This window comes from Lepeophtheirus salmonis, chromosome 1 (assembly GCF_016086655.4).
Source record: "Lepeophtheirus salmonis chromosome 1, UVic_Lsal_1.4, whole genome shotgun sequence".
Classification (NCBI taxonomy): Eukaryota; Metazoa; Arthropoda; class Copepoda; order Siphonostomatoida; family Caligidae; genus Lepeophtheirus; species Lepeophtheirus salmonis.
In genome coordinates, this window is record NC_052131.2 from 15729255 (window position 1) to 15749162 (window position 19908).

Here is a 19908-nt window from a genome sequence, read left to right on the forward strand (position 1 = left end):
ATGATACCTTTCATCTGTTTCCGTGACCCTTCAAAGTGCTAATTAACCGGACAACTCGGAAAAGTCGAGATCCTTCCCCTTCACTTTGCGTTTCTACTTCTTCAGCCAATAATATTCTTCCTTCACTTACCGTCTCTTCGCTTGACGTACCGAAGTTATTTCCTTATAATTGAAAGGTTGCGATAATTGAATTTCAACTATCCTCTGTCGCTGTCTTCAATTTCGAGATAGAAAGAGAAAGTATGGCATGCGGGGAAACTTATAGAGTGTATCCAAATAATTTTCCATAAAGTTTGTAAGAACAATCTTGAGTGTAAACTTAAATATGAGACATGTGTTACATTTTTACAAAAACAAAAAGTTACACTTGTTCTGATGAAACAGTTCACCAATGAAGAGTTAAAAGTATTTGTTAGTAAAATGTACAAATTGTCATACAACGTAACAACTTCAATGTATGTATAATATTGAAGTTCTTCATGGATAAAAAAATGATAAGCATAAAAAAAGTAGAATTGACTGCACTATAATTTTTATCTTTAAAGTAGAAATACCTAATGAGATTATGGTAGAATAAATAAATATGTTAGTGTACAAATGAGTTACATTGAATATTTTTTGAAGGTCCTTTTCAGGCCTGAAGTAAAAAAAAAAATGTTTTTTTATTAAATAATTTTTTTTTTCACCTCTGCTCTTGTGTGTCCTTCTTCAGTAAAATATCCTGATGGCTTAAGCTAACTCCACGTTCAATGTTTTTGGTATGAGTGACAAGTTGATCCAAGGAACTTTTATTTGATCTTGAAATTGATTCGTTTAGTCGTACTTTATCCTCTAAGTCAGATAATCGATCCAATTGGTTTTTAATAACAGTCTCCACTCGTTGTCGATGACTTTTTTCCTCTGAACACATCATGTCCAGTCTTTTCATCTCCATCTGAAAAATGATTTTTTTTTTTTACAAAGAAAGAAGAATTAATGAGGGTTGAGCAGTGATGCTAATCGATGTAAATTGGACATATTAAAAAAAGGTACCCAAATTCAAAATGGTAAACCTGATAATTTGAAAAATGTTTTGGAGGAGATTTATGTAGTTGTATTAATGACATATTGCGGGACTGTTGAATACAAGGAGACATATTTATATATATATTTTTTTTTTTGTTTTGTATATCATAACATATGCATTTACATTATATGTTAAGATTTAAATAAAATATGAACGTGGGTATATAAAAATGGAATAACTCTCGTGGTCAGCAATATTAAAAATAAAGTACTTTCTCGAACGCCTATTATTAATATTTCATTTTTGAACACAGAACACGTCATACAAATTGATATAAGTATTGAGTATTTTTTGTGTGAGTGTGCACATGAAAAATGGAGAGTAAATTGTTGATTCCTTAGGGAGTTTATTTTCTATCTTATTAAAGCAAAATTTGTCTATTAGCCGAAGCTTAATTACTCCGGACAATGATGGGTACTATCAGAAGCATATTTAATAGTGGAAAGTGTGTCTGTCTGTCTGTGGATGACTCATTTTTGAGTGGTCACTAAATATCTTAGAACTACATGACTATTTGATCTGAAAAATAACAATGCAGTTACTATTTTAGTTAAAAGTAAAAAGGATTAAAATATCTTAACTCAGGAAGGAAGTACTCCGAATATGATTTCAAAATAAGTATGTAATTATTTGTGTTTGAAATTTGATATATTTTTTTAGAATTGTATATTAAATATCTTTAGAATAGTATTTCAAATATTTGCAATTTTTAAATGAATATTTAAGTATAACTTTGAGCAAAACTATTGATAAATATAAAAAAGTAATTTTTTAAATTGACTACACAATGAGTGTGGCGAACAAAGGCGTTGAAAAACTTTAAGTTCTTGTTCATTAAATTGCTTTGAGCCATGCTGGGTAAATGTGATAGTTGATTTAATAAGTCCCCTATATTAGAAGGATATATCCATCTATTTTACTATTTTTTAGAGGTAGGAAAAAGTTCTTATACTGCAAGGACAAGGTGAGTTGGAAGTATTTTCTCACAAGTCCAAGTCTTTTAATATTTTCATCAAGTCCAGTTCAAGCCCTCAGAAAATAAAAGATACTTTCAAGACGAAAAGTTATGTCTATTGACTAAATTAAAGTGACTTTTGAGTCCAAATCGAGTCACGAGTTTTAGCTTCCAAGTCCAAGTCAAGCATTGATTCTTTAATTGTGTGATCAATACGAGTTGCAAGTCTTCAAAATAGGAGCTTGAGTCATAGACCCGAGTTCCAAACTCTGTTATTTTGATTGGTATAATATATACATATATAAATTAGAAATACTTACTTCAATCTAATACCTCTACTATCTATATTAATAAAACAAGGTTTATCTGTATATTTTTTCGAAAATTTTGTCTTCTTCTTTTATTATCTTTCAACCAATAGCAGATATGATTAAATCTTTTTTATAATTTGTTTTACATAATGAAATAACCTTTATAAAATATTCATACTATTTTGTTTTTAAGTTAGTTTTTTTCCGATTTTAAACGGAATAGTAGTGAAGGACTTTTTTTAACCTATTACTCACAGCTTGCAATATCGATCTTCTTCTTTTTTTTTTATTAAACGGCAATATTGTCGAATTTTTACTGTTAAAAATGAACTATATTATCAAAGAGACTTTGAACCTTCGTTAAAATTTGGATATGATTATTATTAAATAACTATGTCATTGGCTGTAAGAGTACTTTTGCATATTAAACTGTTAATCACACAACTATTTCATTTTTTATGTGTCATATTACGACTTAAAATATTAATAGGAGTTCAATTTAAACAAAGAATACTAAAATGATGGCAGAATCGACAAGAAGTCAAACCAAAGATTTCTGGTTATTTGAACACGAAGAGGCCCAAATAACTGGTGCAAAATTACCTTCAAGAAGGCAGGTTTTGCTTGTTTGCTTGTATCACCATATAACAATGAAAAAAATCATTCAAAAGTGAAATTAGATCTTATATTTCTTTGGGAAAAAGCTGAAATTCCTGTTCGTCCTAAACTTCATGCTATTATACAACTCAAAAAGCTTCGTTGTGAGTTGCAGAACTTTAAAAAGGATAAAAATCGTACATCTAAAACTCATCAATCGTATATAATTACCTTTGAGAGTAAACTAGAAGATTTGTTTGATATTGCAATAAAAATGCACTCATTCTCATCAAGAATCCAGAAGATAAAGAATTTGTTTTGGCACAGAGAGAGAAAGGACGTCGTGGATATATAGGGCGTAGAAGATAAAGCCCATTCCAAAAAAGTAATGAAAACAGTAAAGAAGCGAGATATAGAATCCAAAAGGCTAAAAAAAACGATAACATCCACTCAAAAAATGAATTTATTGCTTACGAGGAAAGTACATTGATAGATAGTGATAAGGATAATGAAGTCCATCACAGATCACATAGAAAAGTCAAAAGCATGGTAAGTCCTGAATTGGCTGGATCGATAGACAAAGCAAAGCTATCCGATCGAAATGCAACTTTTTTACTTGCATCAACAATTAAAAGTATTGGCAAAAGTATTCAGGATTTCAACATCAGCAGATCATCGATACGGAGGGCAAGGATACATGAGAGAGATAAAATATACAGTAACTTGAAAGACAATTTTTGCCCTAAATCTCCTTTAACTTTGCATTGGGATGGCCAATTATTGAAGTACCTAACAAAGAGAAAAATGGTCGATCGTGTACCTCTAATTTTATCTGGATTCGGTATTAGTCAACTTCTGGGTGTTCCTAAGTTGACCTCTGGAACTGGCGAGCTCCAGGCAAAGCTATTTATCAGTTGCTAGAGGATTGGAATACCAAACATTTGGTGAGAGCTCTTATGTTTTGATAAAACAGCAAGCAACACTGGGAAAATCAATGGTGTATGTGCATTACTTGAATCAAAATTGAAAAGAAATCTTATATACTTACCCTGTCGACATCATGTATTTGAATTGGTTTTAGCAAGTGTTTTCTCCATTTGTATGGGCCCCTCATCTGGGCCTTATATTCAAGTTTTTTAAAGGTTTCAGAAGGAGTGGGAAAAAATCGACAAAACAGACTTTAAGACGGTCATGACTAATAATTTGAAAGTAATTTCAGATATTAATAATAGTAAAATTGACTTTGCTAAGAGACAACTCCATAGTTTTCAAATAAGAAATGTTTAGAAAGAGTTGTTAGAACTTGCTATCATTTTTCTTCGAGGTATTCCTCCTCGAGGTATACACTTTATTGCACCAGGAGCTATGCATCATGCTCGTTGGATGAGAAAGGCATTGTGCACTCCCATAGATTTATTTGTTTCGAGATCAATTCTAGCTCACTGCTAAGGAAATTAGAGGAATTTCACAATATTTCTATTTTTATCGTGAAAATATATATAAGAGTTTGGTTCACATCTCCTGATGTTATATCTGCTCCACGTCATGATCTTGAATTTCTCTTAAGCTTGAAATTATTGAAAATACAAATCCAGAAATTTCAGAGGCTGCAACAAAAAAAATACCAAGGCATCTGTGGTATTCAAACGATCATAATATAGCCTTGGCATTTTTTGACCCAAAAGTTTCACTTCAAGAAAAAACAAATATGGCCAAAGCAATTAACAATTCGGAAAGGCCCATTAATCCATCAAATACACCAAAGCGAGCAATAATAAACATGAAAAATATTGGGCAATTATCCTTATCAAATTTTATTTCAAAAAACACCATAAACTTTTTTACATGTTTGGATATAACAAATAATTTCCTTCAATCTGACCCTGAAACTTGGAATTCAAGAGAAGATTATAAGGCTGCGTGTTCAATCATTAACAAACTAATAGGTGTTAATGATTTGGCTGAAAGAGGAGTTGCTCTCATAAAAGAATTCAACTCTTTAATAACTACTGATGAAGAGCAGAAGCAATATTTATTACAAGTTGTCCAAGACCATCGAAAGAGAATTCCCGATTCGAAAAGAAGTAAATTCATTAGGAAAGATTATTAATTTTTTTAATATCAACAATACTCATTGTATGTACATAATATTTAGATTCGTCAATTTTTTATCTTGATTGTTCATGAAAAAAATAGGAGATTATTTAAAGAAAAACATTTTTGCATATTTTAAACGAATTCAATGACTTTCTGTACCAAAAGATTGAACAAACCTTTAATGAAGGTTCAAAGTCCCGCTGATAATATTTTTAACAGTAAAAATTCGACAATATTGCCGTTTAATTAAAAAAAAAAAAAAGATCGATAATGCACGCTGTGAGTAATAGGTTAAAAAAGTCCTTCACTACTATTCCGTTTAAAATTAAAATAAAATAATTTAAGAACAAAATAGTATGAATATTTTATAAAGGTTATTTCATTATCATATCGGATAATGGTTGAAAGATAATAAAAGAAGAAGACAAAGTTTTCGAAAAAAAACGCAAATTTTCAAAACTTTAAACCTCTAAAACTACTTTTAAATAGTTCAAAATTTGACATTCATCTATTTTTACCCTAATGCATATTTTAAGCCTATGACGTCTCAACATTTTCAAAAAAAGTGCAAATTGGACCAGTCTACTGTATAGTGATTAGATGTATAGAGTTGTGTAAAAATTGTATGTAATAATGAATGTAATCTAGCAGGTGTTTCGGTCAACTCATACTTACAACAACATACTATAAAATATGAATTGATGACATTAGATGAAAATTAGACTATCCAACGGATATTGAGAAAAAGAGAAACCATAAATTAACATGGTCACCTTGAAGATTTGATTTTTTTTCTTTTTTCTTAGAGAAGAGCAGCATATATGTTATGAGGTTTCATTAAATTAGTTGCGATCAACTACGAGACTATGGAAATAAACATAAACGCCAGGCCTTACACAGCAATGATATAGGCAGGAATTACTCCTATGGCAATCTTTAATTATATTCCAAGTCCAACAAGGACTTGTTCATATAACTTCTCAGCGTTACTCTACCTCGTTCATAAGCAAACCCATTCGTGGTTACACTTTATAGTTTATACGTATATTTTCTCTCCTAAAGAATGATAGAATATGATAACAGCTTTAGAAAATTTTAAAAAACAACAACATATATTCAGGTAGGAACTACATAAAGGAAGGTCATATTCCATTATATTATTATTTACAACTATGATTAGAGGTGTATAAAATATGTCCTAGAAAGTCAGAGCAAGTTGTTAATTTTGACAGATTTTTTTTAATTTTCTAAAGTTGGTATAATTATTATTATTATTTATTCAATACAGAACACATAATTGTAAAGGAATCACCAGTGTGTGTCCTCATGAAATACGGAGAATAAAAATGAGGGTTTGCTCGGGAGTTATACGTGTAAGTAAGTGTTTGTTGGATTCGGAGTCGACAGCGTTGTAATTATAAATAATATCGTGACCGGTAATTTTGTCACTAATATTTTCGACCCTTACATTTTTTCTGCTTTGGTAATTTTTCCTCGAGGAAATCTTGTCGCCTGACGTCTTCGTTGCCATGTTATATATTTATATTATCGGTTTGAACTTCACTGTTGTATCTCGATCATATTAATTATATGAATAGAGCAGGAGAAGAAGAAAATAAAATAATTATGAAATCAAATAATGAATATATAATGATATAGAAGCAGTCCATAACCCTGTACTGTTTATACTTTATAAGGAGTAAGGAATCTGGGAGGATGAGTCTATTTCGAAAGGACTCATTGACTTGTGGCACGTGAATGAATTATAGTCGTGGCTTTAGTAGGGGCTTGAAGAAATGGAAGAAGTTCCATCAATAGAAAGAAAGAAATATTTATTGGTAAATCATAGCTCTTGTCCGAATATGGTGGGTAGCCTCTTATTAGTTATTCCTTATAAAGTATATCCAGTACAAGATTACTAGGTATGTTAAAAATGTTACATCTTAGATTACTTCTTTATCATTATTCTCATTCTTTATTATTCTCCCAAAGTTATAAAATCAATCAAATCGAGATACAACAGTAAAGTACGAACCGATAATATAGAAAGACGGTGAAAGATATCATGTGAGAAAAAATTAAGAACGGAAAAATGTAGGTGTGAAAACATTAGCGACAAAATTACCTAGAGCCATATAATATATGTCCTTGTTATATACGAAGGGGGATTTGTTTTTATTTTCTTCCTCTCACGGTTGCTTGCAGCTGATTTAATAAAAGAGGATGACAGCTAAGCTGCTATCCTCCCAAGTATTCCTCATATTGTGAGGATGACCGCGTTCATATTTGGTTTCTGTCATTTTAAATACCGGTCAACATGTCTTATCAACTCTATACTAAAAAATTATGAATTGATGACTCATTTTTAACAACAAGGGTGGGTAACGAAAGCTTATATTACAATAAAAATAAAAGGGAATTACATTATATAAAATAAAACATACCGAATGTTACTTTAAATAAGGGGTGTGTAAATGTAACTCAGCCAAGAAGTACTTTAGTCTCTAGAGACTAAAGTAACCCCTTGCTTATCATGTCATATTTTTAAAAAAATTGTCAAGCTGCTGTTTTTATTCTAACTGCATAACTGCATTTGAGTGTGCTCATGAAAAACGAAGAATAACAATAAGGATTTTTTGGATAGTTATGTTTTATATTATTGAAGTAAACTTTTTATGTTTGTCGACGCCTAATGACTACGGGCAATGCCAGATACTACTGCTAGTTTTTAATTCAATTAATACGAATATATTAGTTGTATTTTTTTAGACAAAGAAAAGATCTTTACAAAAAAAACCACGACAAATTGTCTAAATTACTTTCATGTCACTTCTAAATGTTGAGTAAAGTTACTTTTACATGAATTTCAAGCATCTGTCAACCATAAATTACTGACATATTGACAATTTATGACAAAATCACAATAAATTACATGTATATATCTAATTTAACAATAAATTTACTTGTCACAAAAAAAGATTATTTTGTAACTTTATCTTTGAAAAGATTTTGTGAAACACCAGGTTGGGATCATCACTATCAAAATCCAATTTTTGTTGTTGATTTTACATAGTTTTGTACTGACCTTTTAATATCCAACTTAATTGAGACACAAAGTTGATATTTTTACTTTATAAAATACACAAATTTCCAATAAATCTAAATGGAACTTCATAAAATGGCTATAAAAAACTTATTCACTTCATTAAAATACTGATTGATGTAAATGATAATCACTGATATTTGAAGATAATCAAAGTAATATCTTATGAAATATTTAAATTGTCACATTTTTTTCTTTTCTTTGGGATCAATTAGGAACGAGAAGAGTAAGTTAATTTTAGAAAAATCCTTATTAGAATAGTTAATTTATTGTCACCTTTTTGGAAATAAGATTCTATAATGATGTAATAACATATTTCTAAAATATTTTAAGGTCATATATATTTAATATTACTATGAAATAGAGGTAAATATTTGCTATTTGCAGTAAAATATAGATCTCCTTATTTGTTGATCCTATTTTAAAATCCAAAAGTTCAAAGTTCCTATATAAAGTTGTTATCAATATTATTTAATTTTTGAAGACACATTATCTAAGTTCAAAGTAATCACCTTTATCTTTCTTTTCTCTTACAGCTGCTTCCAGCTGCTTTTACACAAAATATTCTTTTTTTTTTCTATGCATGTAAGTCTCGTGAGAATATAATTTATTTATTTCGTTCAATGTGTTTTTGTTTTTTTAATCTTATTGTATTTATTATTATTTTGCCATTAGAAAATAAATGCAATTATTATTATAATTACCAAAACTAAGAAGCAGTATTTTATAAATAATTACATATAGATAAAATTATTCTATGGCACAAATAATTATTCATTTATATAAGCTTAGCGCTTTACGTTATTAGCTCATATTTTTCTCTTTAGATGGCGTGCTTGATTACCAAACTCTCCTCCTCCAAGGCACTGAGCAGCACCAACTACAGGTTTCGTAGCTGCAGGATTTATAATGGAAGAAAAAGGAAGTAGTAACTGTCACGCTATGCAATTACTCGTATTCGAGAGAATTCTATACAAAATAATTAATTTTCAGTTCATTCTTATTACCAAACCGGCAAGTTATACTTTATACAGCTTTAATCTTAATTCTATCCATATTGATGAATTTCCCACTGAATTAGACAATATAAAGGCTTATAAAACAGAATCAACCATTTCACTCACTCAAAGTACTTATAGAAGGGGAAAAAATATTGAAATTTTCATCTAAAGAATATATTATTTTCCATGTTATGCATTAATAAATGTGTAATATTGATTGATTAATTTTACATATTTTTTATCTATATAAGATCATATAAAAACATATTTCAAAAGGGTTTTAACAGTTAATTTTTCAAAATTTATTATTCTTATAGTTTATATCTACCATTAATATCCTTTTATACAATGGTTTTAAGTCTGCAAAATAACTAAAAATACATGCATCGGTAGGTTTTATAAGTTTAAGGATTCAATTTAATTAACTATGTGGGCAAAATATGGTTTTAAATTTATAATTTTTATATTCTCCATAACTTTTTTTGGATTGGAAGTACAAAAAAAAATGTTGGTAAGTTTGTGTTCCTCTTTAAAACGCCAATCAATGCTCTTTGAGACTGTTTGTGCAAAATTCGTGCAGACCCGTATTTTTTATTATTATTATCTTCGCAAATTCAATTTGACAATTTTTTTACAATAATAAAATATGAGCTTCTCATCCAGACACATTTTTTCATGTTATTTGAAGTGTATCACTCTTTTTTTTATTCATAACAGTACATATATGTACTATAGAGGTCGAGAAGATCGAAAACAGGCACTTTGCAATTACAACCCTGTCGCTGTTTATTGGCAAAATGTTAAAGCTGCTCAATTACAGCTAACCTTTCAGAACATTCATGGCCCAAGAAAAAAAGTATTTTTAGTCATCAAACCTGCAACTCTTGAAAGGATGAATGGTGGTGGCAATTGTTTCTTTCGGAACGTACTTTACACAAGCTCATTCAGGGACAGATGGGCCAATGAAGACTGAACTTGTCTAGTCAATGTGAATTAAACCTAATAAACATTTCATTATTTTTTACAGGAGCATAACGTTCGCTATAACTGGGGCGCAGTCATCGCATATCAAAATTAGAGAGGCTATGGTTAGCCATATGACGACAAAAACACAAGAATTAAAGAACCATGTTGAGAAAGTTGGAGAACATCTTGGTAATGCTTATGCCTTTTTGGAAAGAAACATCATGAACCCTAAGTGATTTCATTGTGAAGAGGTTGACTATGTCAAAGGAGTTTTGTAAACCATTAAGTTGTCATTGAAAACTATTGATAAACTGAAGAATAAAAAGATACAATTTAAGATAACTGATATATAAACAAATAACCCCTTCCCCTTCTTCTCTAAAACCATAATTTGCAAGGGAGTAGCCATTTCTTCCAGGATGTGTACTGGTTAAATAAAGGAAAATGGATGTAGTTATTTTATTAACGGGTGAGTACTTATTTCGTAGGGGGAGTACAAATTCCATATGAGATAAGTACTAGGGGAGTAGTTATCCTATATGGGATTTGCACAGGGGAGTATTTTTTTATTGGAGTATATATTCCATACTACACCTGGTAACCCTTTTGCTTGTAAATTTTTATAATACAGTTTGTGTGTTTTTTATGGCTGCCCGGTAACTGCATTGTTGGGACTAGGAGATTGAAACATTCATACATTTATATTATCCGTAAGATGTTATTATAGTCTGGAGCTTTTTGTATAAACTAGTTACTTAAAAAAATGTTACATGCTCAAAAGAATTTTCACGGTGCCCTCAACACAATAACATACACCTGTATTTTATGCTTAATAATATTATCATTGAGGAAATTGTATTATTTTGCCACAGGACGCCAAAACTTCGTCACTTTGTTTGTAAACTTATATAAGTAATAAAATTCATGCCCCATTTCATTTTTTTTTGATTGGAAAGGTAGTGATTTATGCGTATGCAAAATATGAATAAAATTGATGCAACTATGATTGAAATATTGCAAAATTTCCATGGAGGCATTTTGAAGTGATTTTGAATTCCTAATAAGATCTGGAGAGACGGAAAAATCCCCCAAATTTGTAGATACTTAACGACTCGATCAAATAAATTCGGACAGTTTTGAAAACACATTAGGGAAAAAATGCAAAAAATGATAATAAAAAATATATTTCGACAAAAAATTATAAACTTAAATTAATCTGATCATCATTTGCAAGGAGTTGCTCACTTGACTTCTAAGTGTTTACCCCTACCTCAAACGGTACTCAGGGTTATGATAAAGGCTGACAACTTTGTTTAAGCATATTAGAACCACCACTCCCAATTTCCACTATCCAGCGATCATTCTGAATATCTTTTTACAATCCTGTTCATATCATCACAGGAAAAAATACATTTCCCTGTTGAACTTCATTTGTTGAACAATGTTGTACCATTGGTGACTATAGTATTTTTTTTTTTTTTTGTAAGGATGTAGAGTTTGTAGTACTAAATCTTCAGGTCCAAATAAGTAGGTTTGGGGACAGTTGAATGGCTCTCTATTTTATTTATTTATTTTCACGTTTCTGATTAAGTATAATTAAACATTACAGTGTTATATTTACTCCATCCGACATAGGAATCTTTTTGAAGTCCATATACATTTCCTTCTCTAGACCAAGAGTAAAACGCAAACCTACGCACATTGAGTTGTTAATTGAGCTAGGTCATTACTTCAAATTTTATGTTTTTGTACAGGGTTATATCATACTCGGGTTTAACCTAATGGTCTATTTCATGTCAGAAATAAGGATGGGATTCTGTTTTTGTCATGAAGCAAGTTATTGATTGTACTAGGACAATAATCCGCGAGATCCAATTTAACAATTGTATCTGTTTTTTTCACCTTTATACTGATTACACAAAACGTGGTTTTTATTCAATCAAGAAAATTAAATATTTTTTGTTAAATATGTCCTCCTTTACAAATAATAACAGCTTCGACATACCCGCAAACATATTAACAGGTCTTGGAGATTCAGACCGTTTCCATGGCATACCACGCTGTCAAGATAGTAGTAGCTCGAAGCAAATCCAAATTTGTCAGGCCTGGAAGACCACAGGCTAAAAGTCAGCTTTATTGTAGCTTTCCGATTTTTTTTAATGATGAGGGGGAGGTTGGGGATTGTGTCTTGATTGGGACATGAACTTGGTCATCAGTGACATCTTGTCACTTAGAGACATGGAATAATAACAAAAAGTGTTTGTTTTTGTTTGAGCTGTCCTTTGTTTATGTATTGAAACCTTGTAATTAAAAATAACAGGGATAAAATTGTATTTACATGCAAAAGGTAAGTTTGTTCCCCCCACTCTCTACTCTTACACTTCCAAAATATGTGTTACTTGTGCATGATTATATTTTTGATAATTGATTCAAATTGCCTGGATTTTACTAATTGACCCCGTATATTTATTCAGAATGTTACTAATTCGATACAATATTATAAGAACACGTAATTCTTAGTTCAATTAAATATTTAAAGATGTGGGAAATTGATGAATATATCTATCTAATTTATAAAAACTATAACAAATTAATTTAAACGCCCGAGTATTCTTCGAGAAGAAAATATCTTTTATGAGTCCATTTTTAGGTCAGATGGAGTAAATGTAATACTATAATGTAAGCAATACTTTATCAGTGCATCACCATCTGAACAGTTGGAGGAATATTAAACAAAAATAATTTAATAGTGATTACCCTATTTTCTTGTTGAAATTGCATTAATTGCTCCAGAAGATTTACTTGATGAGTGTCCTGACTGAGTAAGCGTTCCTCAAAGTTGTCAAGTCTTTTACCTGAAAATAAAAGAAATATCTTATACATACATATTGTATAGATATATTGAGTGTTATAGAAAATTAAATGAGTTTTTGATGGGATTAGGTTTTGTGATATTCAAGGTTGTTTTATAAATTGAAATATTATAAATAATGTCCAATACTCATATATAGGGCTGTAAATATATAAAATATTCTTCAACGGCATTGAGTATAGCTTATTCAATTTTTCAATCAACTCTTATGTGCTTTGTTCATTCAAAAAGAATATAATAGTACAAGAATTCTATGGAAAAAAAGAAGAATTGGAATTGTTTCTTTAATGGTATAGTTGCTTTAGCGGAATCATATTTTGATTTTCAAAAAGTACTTTAACTTGGATGAAGGAAATAATCAATTTAAGAATGAAGTAATATTTATTCTTGTTTTTGGTTTTTTTTAGAATAGATATATGTGGGTTATTATTTTTCCTAAATATTTAACTATATTTTGGACTTTCTTTAAAATATAATATATTTTCTACAGATGTCAATTTTTAAAATGTGTCATTTTTTTCTTTAAATCGGGCACTTTGTGGTTTAAAAAAAAGGCCATGAAATAATGTACGAAGAGGACATGTTTGCAAAAGAAAGGACGACGGATCCCCCTAGTTTTATAAACTTACTTAATAAATATAATTTACAAACAGCTTCTTAACTTGCGATCTATCGAATTAAATATTTACTTATTGCTACTAAGTACAAAAAATACAGCTTGAAATGTTATTCTTTTTAATTATTGTAATGTACTATTTTCTATTGGGAATGAATAGAGCAGGAAACAAAACAAAGAGAATTTCAGACCCTCCTTACTTAAAAGACCATGACAAGATTGTAGTCTGTTTACACTATTGATAAGGTCATCCACACTTTGTGCTATCTTCTGAGTCGAATTAGAGTTAGTGTACAAAGCAAAAAAAAAAAAAGGCTAATTTGAAGAATATAATAAAGTGTGATTCAACCATTTAAATGTGCTGCTAACTAAATAAAAGAAAGATTCATTAAAAATCCTTGGCTGGACTTGAGATCAATAAACAACCAACGGAAATCTATGGCAAAAATGTTTTTGTAAAGGAAATATCGCATGTCATAAATTGTAAAAGACTGGACTTTTCCTTGAATTGGTTCCTTACAGAACCATAACCAATTCTTAACTTTTTGGAAACATAATTGGAAAAACTCCAGGGAAGACAATGTTTTTTCAGTGAAATTGAAAGAGACCGCGATTTTTTTTTGTCAAAATGTAAGCATACTGAAGGGATAAAGAGTTTAATGTTATAGATATTGGATGACATACATTAAAAGCAAATAATTTTCACTCTACCTATATTGACCTCCTGGTTCAACATATCATATTAAAAAATTCCTATTAAGATTTATTCTTCTATTGTTTTTTTTGGTTGGTCAGGAGTTCGGGCGGTTTATTATCCTCAATGTAAACACATAAAACACACAGCAATATAATTTGTTCTTAAAAACAACTTAATATTTAAAATATAGATATTTATAGGAAAATATATATATTATATAGAACATACATATATAAATAAACCGGAGCAATTCCATTAAAAGTACATAAATAAACATTATAGTTTGTAATTTATGTTCCGGGTAGAATTTCAACACATATTCTAAAAATCAATCTTTAAAAAAAAAACAGTAAATATGCAAATTAATAATATAATAAATATTTTTTTACATTTCTTAACACCCTTTTTAATTTAATTATATCATTCCCTGAAGTCGATGGGAGGTTCTTCTCCAGCAAAATTTCATGAATCACATCCTGATTTAGGATTTTTCATTGCGAGAGAGACACAATTGGCTGAAGCTGGCAATATGATACCTCTCAACTCATCCTCCCAAATAGGCTGGGAATGAGGGCTTTACAATTAAGAATTGCAAAGTCTAGAGCCCTTGTTCCCTCAGAAGTTCCACCTTTCCTCTTTGTAATTGCAGAAAGAGGCAAGACCTTTAACATATTTTTCTTCCCCATTCGTCAGCCCTTTTAGATTTATGGATACAAAATATTGAAGGATATAGATGGCAGGGCAGTCCAAAATCGCATGAAGTCTGTTATTTTATTGTTTTCCACAGTTCTTGATGGGTTTATATATTTTGTATAATCGGTGGAGATTTATAACTGCATGATAAACTTTTTATCGTCATTTATTACCCTCGAAAAGACACTATTTTTCTTCTTCAACCCATAAGGAGGCCCAAATGCTTACTATGGAGCTCCCATAGTCCATTCACAGCTGCATCAAAGTTTAGGGGATCCATCTTAACGTACCACAGGCATGTAAATAAATAATATTGTGAATAATTAACAAGTGGTAATCTTATTCTACCCTTTCAGCAATTCTTCCGAATTTAAATGATGAACTGTTAAAATATATTGTGTGATTGCATGTTCTTCAATAATTGAGGGGTCCTTTAAATTTCTAAAAAAATATCTTTTTATTTATATTTTGTCGAATTATATCGTTGGGGTGTGCATCCAAATTATTCTCTGAGCAAAGCCCTAAACTGGAGAAATTATAGATGTAATTTTGTTGGTCAAATTAGTCCCCATCATAAGCCAAATGTAAAGTTCTTAGTTTTTTATACTTCTTCTCAATTGTACTGCTGGAGTTCATGAAATATCCAAAAATAATTTTGTGTATATTTTCGGGACAATACGAGATAGTTGGGCTACTCCAACACCTATATGGGATTTAGGTATTTTCATGGCTTTGATCTAATTCTTATAAAACAAGCCATTAAGTCTTCTACTAAAATAGCTTTTTCAGCTAGTTGTGGACTTGCAGTAGCCTTATATAAAATTAAAGGTATTACCACATTGGGATAAAAGTCAACTCTTTTTTTAATCTTTTCCAAAAAGAAATTCTTTTGTTGACGAAGGTGCGAATTTCATTCTAGTTATCTTCATGAATACCACTACTATTCTATTTTATACCCAAAATTTCCACTATTCTTCTTATTTTACAACATCTGACTCTAAGATCCTCTTCAGGCTTCCAGGACCCTAAAGGTAAAATAGAGGTTTTGTTTTTATTCACAGCTAACCCTGTTTTTTCTTTAAACCTCCGGGAATAATTCAGTAAGAATTTTATGCTGGCAATTAGCTGAGATTCAGAATTCGCCTCTACGGTTAAAGTTAAATCATCTGCATACAAATCAATAATATGCTGAGATTCCTGAAAGCTAATACCAAAGCCTCTGTACCTCTTTGCAAGACCTAAAACGAGTTTTTCGATTGTAGCTATGAAAAGAAGTGGAGCTGGGGGCATCCCCGACGACAGCCTTTTCAAAGATGATTGGCTGGCTTTTCTAGTCCATCCAATGAGATCGTTGAATTACCGTAACATAGCAAGAGACGTAGAGGGTTAAAAAAACTTTTCGGAACAAACTTATTTCAGACCTAAGAATTTGCTTATGTGAAATAGAGTCGAACGCTTTGCAAAAGTCTACTGCTATTATTACTCCAAACTTCCTCCTATTTTCCGCTGTGTCAATTGCAGCTTGAATATTGCGTGAAGCATCGGAAATTTTCCTTTCTTTAAAAATCATTTTTGTTCAATCCCAATTTTGTTGTTGAGAATTGGTTGCATCTGTTTAGTCAATACTCCAGAGAGAACCCTATATAATTCATTGAGAACAGTAATTGGTCTCCAATGGCTATAATTTAACATGATCCATATTTTTCCAGATATGTCTGCCTATGAGACATCTTATTTGTCGGCTAAAGGGGTTGATTATACTTGAGTATTGCACAATAAAAAACTATGTAACTGCCATAAATGTACCCTTTAATTGTATTAAGAAAGTTAATTTTGCAAAGAGAAGAGAAAGTTGCATACATCATGAGGATAAATGATACAGTGATGTCGTTTTCTGTATGGTAAAAGATAAATGACTTTAGGGAAAGAGCGGCCAAGAGAAAAATAAACAATTCACTCTAAAACACTGGGAAGAATATGATCCTACTTTAGTCGCCCTTATTCTTTTCACTAGGTGGAGATTGACTCCTTTATTCCCCCCCACACACACACTGGTTGTGGGCCTAGCTGGAGGAACATGTACCAGCTTCTAATTTTAAGCCAATCAAAATTGAGAACTACTAAATCCTACCTTCCTTGCCTTGAGTGTCCACTCTTTGCCTAGAGTCCTTTAATAAAAAACAAGATCAAGCTTGAGGAAAAAAAATTCAAGTAAACTATGAATTTCGTTAAGCTAACAGGTCGTTACTCCACTTATTATATGGCATTGTTTCTCCCTTCCTTATAATTATGCTCGAGCAGATTTCAGTCGGTCTATGTATGTACGAGTATAACAAATGTATCGGTTAGCTAAGTATTGACTCAAGAACTATGGATTGAGCTGATTTTTGGCTTGTGACTCCTTAAAGACGGTTCAATGAACATTTTTTACAGTATATCTGCCACAAGAACCAGGGTGTCTATAAATTTCATTTTTGGGTATGTTGCAGCATTTCCCATACCCTTGTTGTTTTTATCACAAAAATGCATATAGCAATAGGCAATACGTAGATTCAAGATCTTGTATAATACCATATGTTTAAATTTCGAAAGGAGTCAGATATTCACATGTTTTATCAAAGGTTTTCTTGATTTTATCCATTCTCTCTTTCCTTTAAGCTAATTGTTGTCTGAAATTTTGATCAGAAACTCATTCATATGCATTATTTATTTATTTTAAATCCATCCTAAAATGAAAAATATTTGAGCATGACTTTTGAAATTTTTTTCCTTAAAAAAAAACAAATCATCACATTACTCCTTGATGGCGTCCATTAAGCCATAACTACATAAATGGGAGTATTCCTCCATCCTCCTATCAAGTTCAAGTAAGTCTCTAATGGTTCCATTGGCTTTTATAGGTTTACGTTTCACCTTAACAAACCTTAGAAAATCTTTTGTGGATGATTCTATGCCGTTGGAGTACTTTCCAGCTAAGTAAATATTGTCCTTTGACGTTGGTTACACCGAAACCCTTAATACATATCCTTGCTCCCTTAAATTTATCCTGAAAAGTTACACTACTATGACTATGCATGAGTGAGTGACTTGCGCTGAATGCTCGTTTTTTTCTGTAATAGTGTAAAATTTTATATATATGTACCATATCCAAACTAATGACAGACGGATATAATTTTGTATGCAAAAAATATCGAATTGGAAGGATCGAACTCCCTTTACTCCTTTGGGGTATATGATCATTTTGACTAAATGAGTTGGTTCATTTTCATTAATAAATTCCTTCATTTGAGTACATATTATTCTTAATATCTCGACCTTAATAGATTTAATCCTACTTTTGTTATTTACAATATATCATTTGATTTATCCAATTTCTTATGACAAACGTTTCTAAAATGTCCACTCTCCTCACAATTAAATTATTCTTTACATTTAGCATGACACTTATTGTCTCCTTGGCATTGTATCTCTTTACAGAAGCCACTGGTCCTGCCATGACTTACATAATAAATTCTACAACCATTGTGTCCTCATTTTCAATCTTATCCACTTCATACACAGAAGCTTTGTTCTCCTTTTCAACCAACCATTTAGTAAACAGTTGATCAGGTATCTGGTCCAGTTGGCTAAAGTTGAAACGACATATGATAAAATGATAATCCTTGAAGAACCTATTCTTCAAAGGCTTTTTACAACCATTTTCTTCTATGCAAAAAGAAATCTTATCTCCGAACAGAGTAAGCTGTGACAGTTGGAAAGGGCAAAGAAGAGTCAAAAATTCCTCAAGGCCACCAAAAATTTGGACAAAGTTTTGATCGAGATTAATTTCACTGTTGATGTAACTGTGAATAGGCAGAACACTTGCTACATCACAACAGAAGATCTAGATAATGTCTCAGTTTCAATTAGACATGTCTTCAAAACAAAAATCAAGCTGGAACCATGGTCTTGGGTGTTGTGGAATCGGCTTTCTTATTTTTTTTGGAGAGAAGAGAGTGATGTCAATACAGATACTGACATTGAACTTCTATATAAAAAAAGTACTACCTTGGGCCAGAGAAATATTCGGCACAACATTACTTTCACTCAAGACAGAGTTCTGTTTCATTGCGCCACAAAGACCCAGGACTGAATGTGACACAACTTTCCGGACTTTTGGGACCTCAACATGTGGAAACCCTCCTCTTCAGATGCCAATCAATTGACCACATAATCTAGGCGTGTCTGGAGGAGAGACACTTTCCAAAGGAGTATCCTCTCTCCAAAGGCCTCCGTCAAGTAAAAGTGTACAAAGCTAGAGTCCGACTACACGCTACTGGTTTCGTTTCCCTACACGTACCCGTGAAAGTTCGAGTTTTCGAGTATTGTTGAGATCAAAATCAAATCACTAAACTGCCTGATTGACCTTGAATCTGATTTACACTGTGCAATTTCAAAAGTGGAGCCGAACATTGAGGCATTCGTCAAGTCAAAACAAATGAAAACGTTTCATTAACCTTTATGAGTCTAGTGTTGCATTTTTATTATTTTTTATGTGCAAAATCAATTGAGGCAAAAACATCACAAATCTTTCCATATGTATTTTATTTCCATGTGATAAATGTTTAACTATGTAATTTATGCAAAGACAAATTAAGGGCTACAAAAGGCAGAAATAAGCAAATCGTATATATACGTAATCAACATGGCATGGGTTAAAATCAAATTTGTCAAAGACCAATGATGTGTAGGAAAATAGATAATTGTATCACTAAAAAGTGGGGATTTGGATAAAAAGGGGTAAGAACATTTGCTCTCCGGAAGCAAGCATTCTCGCCTATCTTCATATAAATTAATTTTAAAATGCATACTAAAATAGATATACGTAAATTTAAATATAGTTTAAATATTTTTCCTGCACTAATGTTGTTGTTCTTTTTGTTTTTTTAATGTAG

General features: G+C 31.1%; 1 protein-coding gene across 1 annotated transcript in view; it reads right to left on the reverse strand.

Annotated features, from left to right (window-relative positions):
• The window catches only part of LOC121118722 (uncharacterized), a 93517-nt gene that overhangs the window by 21302 nt on the left and 52307 nt on the right, over positions 1-19908 (reverse strand). Inside the window, exons 3-4 of the mRNA XM_040713314.2 lie at positions 12854-12951; positions 687-934 (exon numbers count right to left, since the gene is read on the reverse strand). Of these exons, the coding sequence (XP_040569248.1) occupies positions 687-934; positions 12854-12951 (346 nt within the window). The remainder of the gene's footprint in view (positions 1-686; positions 935-12853; positions 12952-19908) is intronic.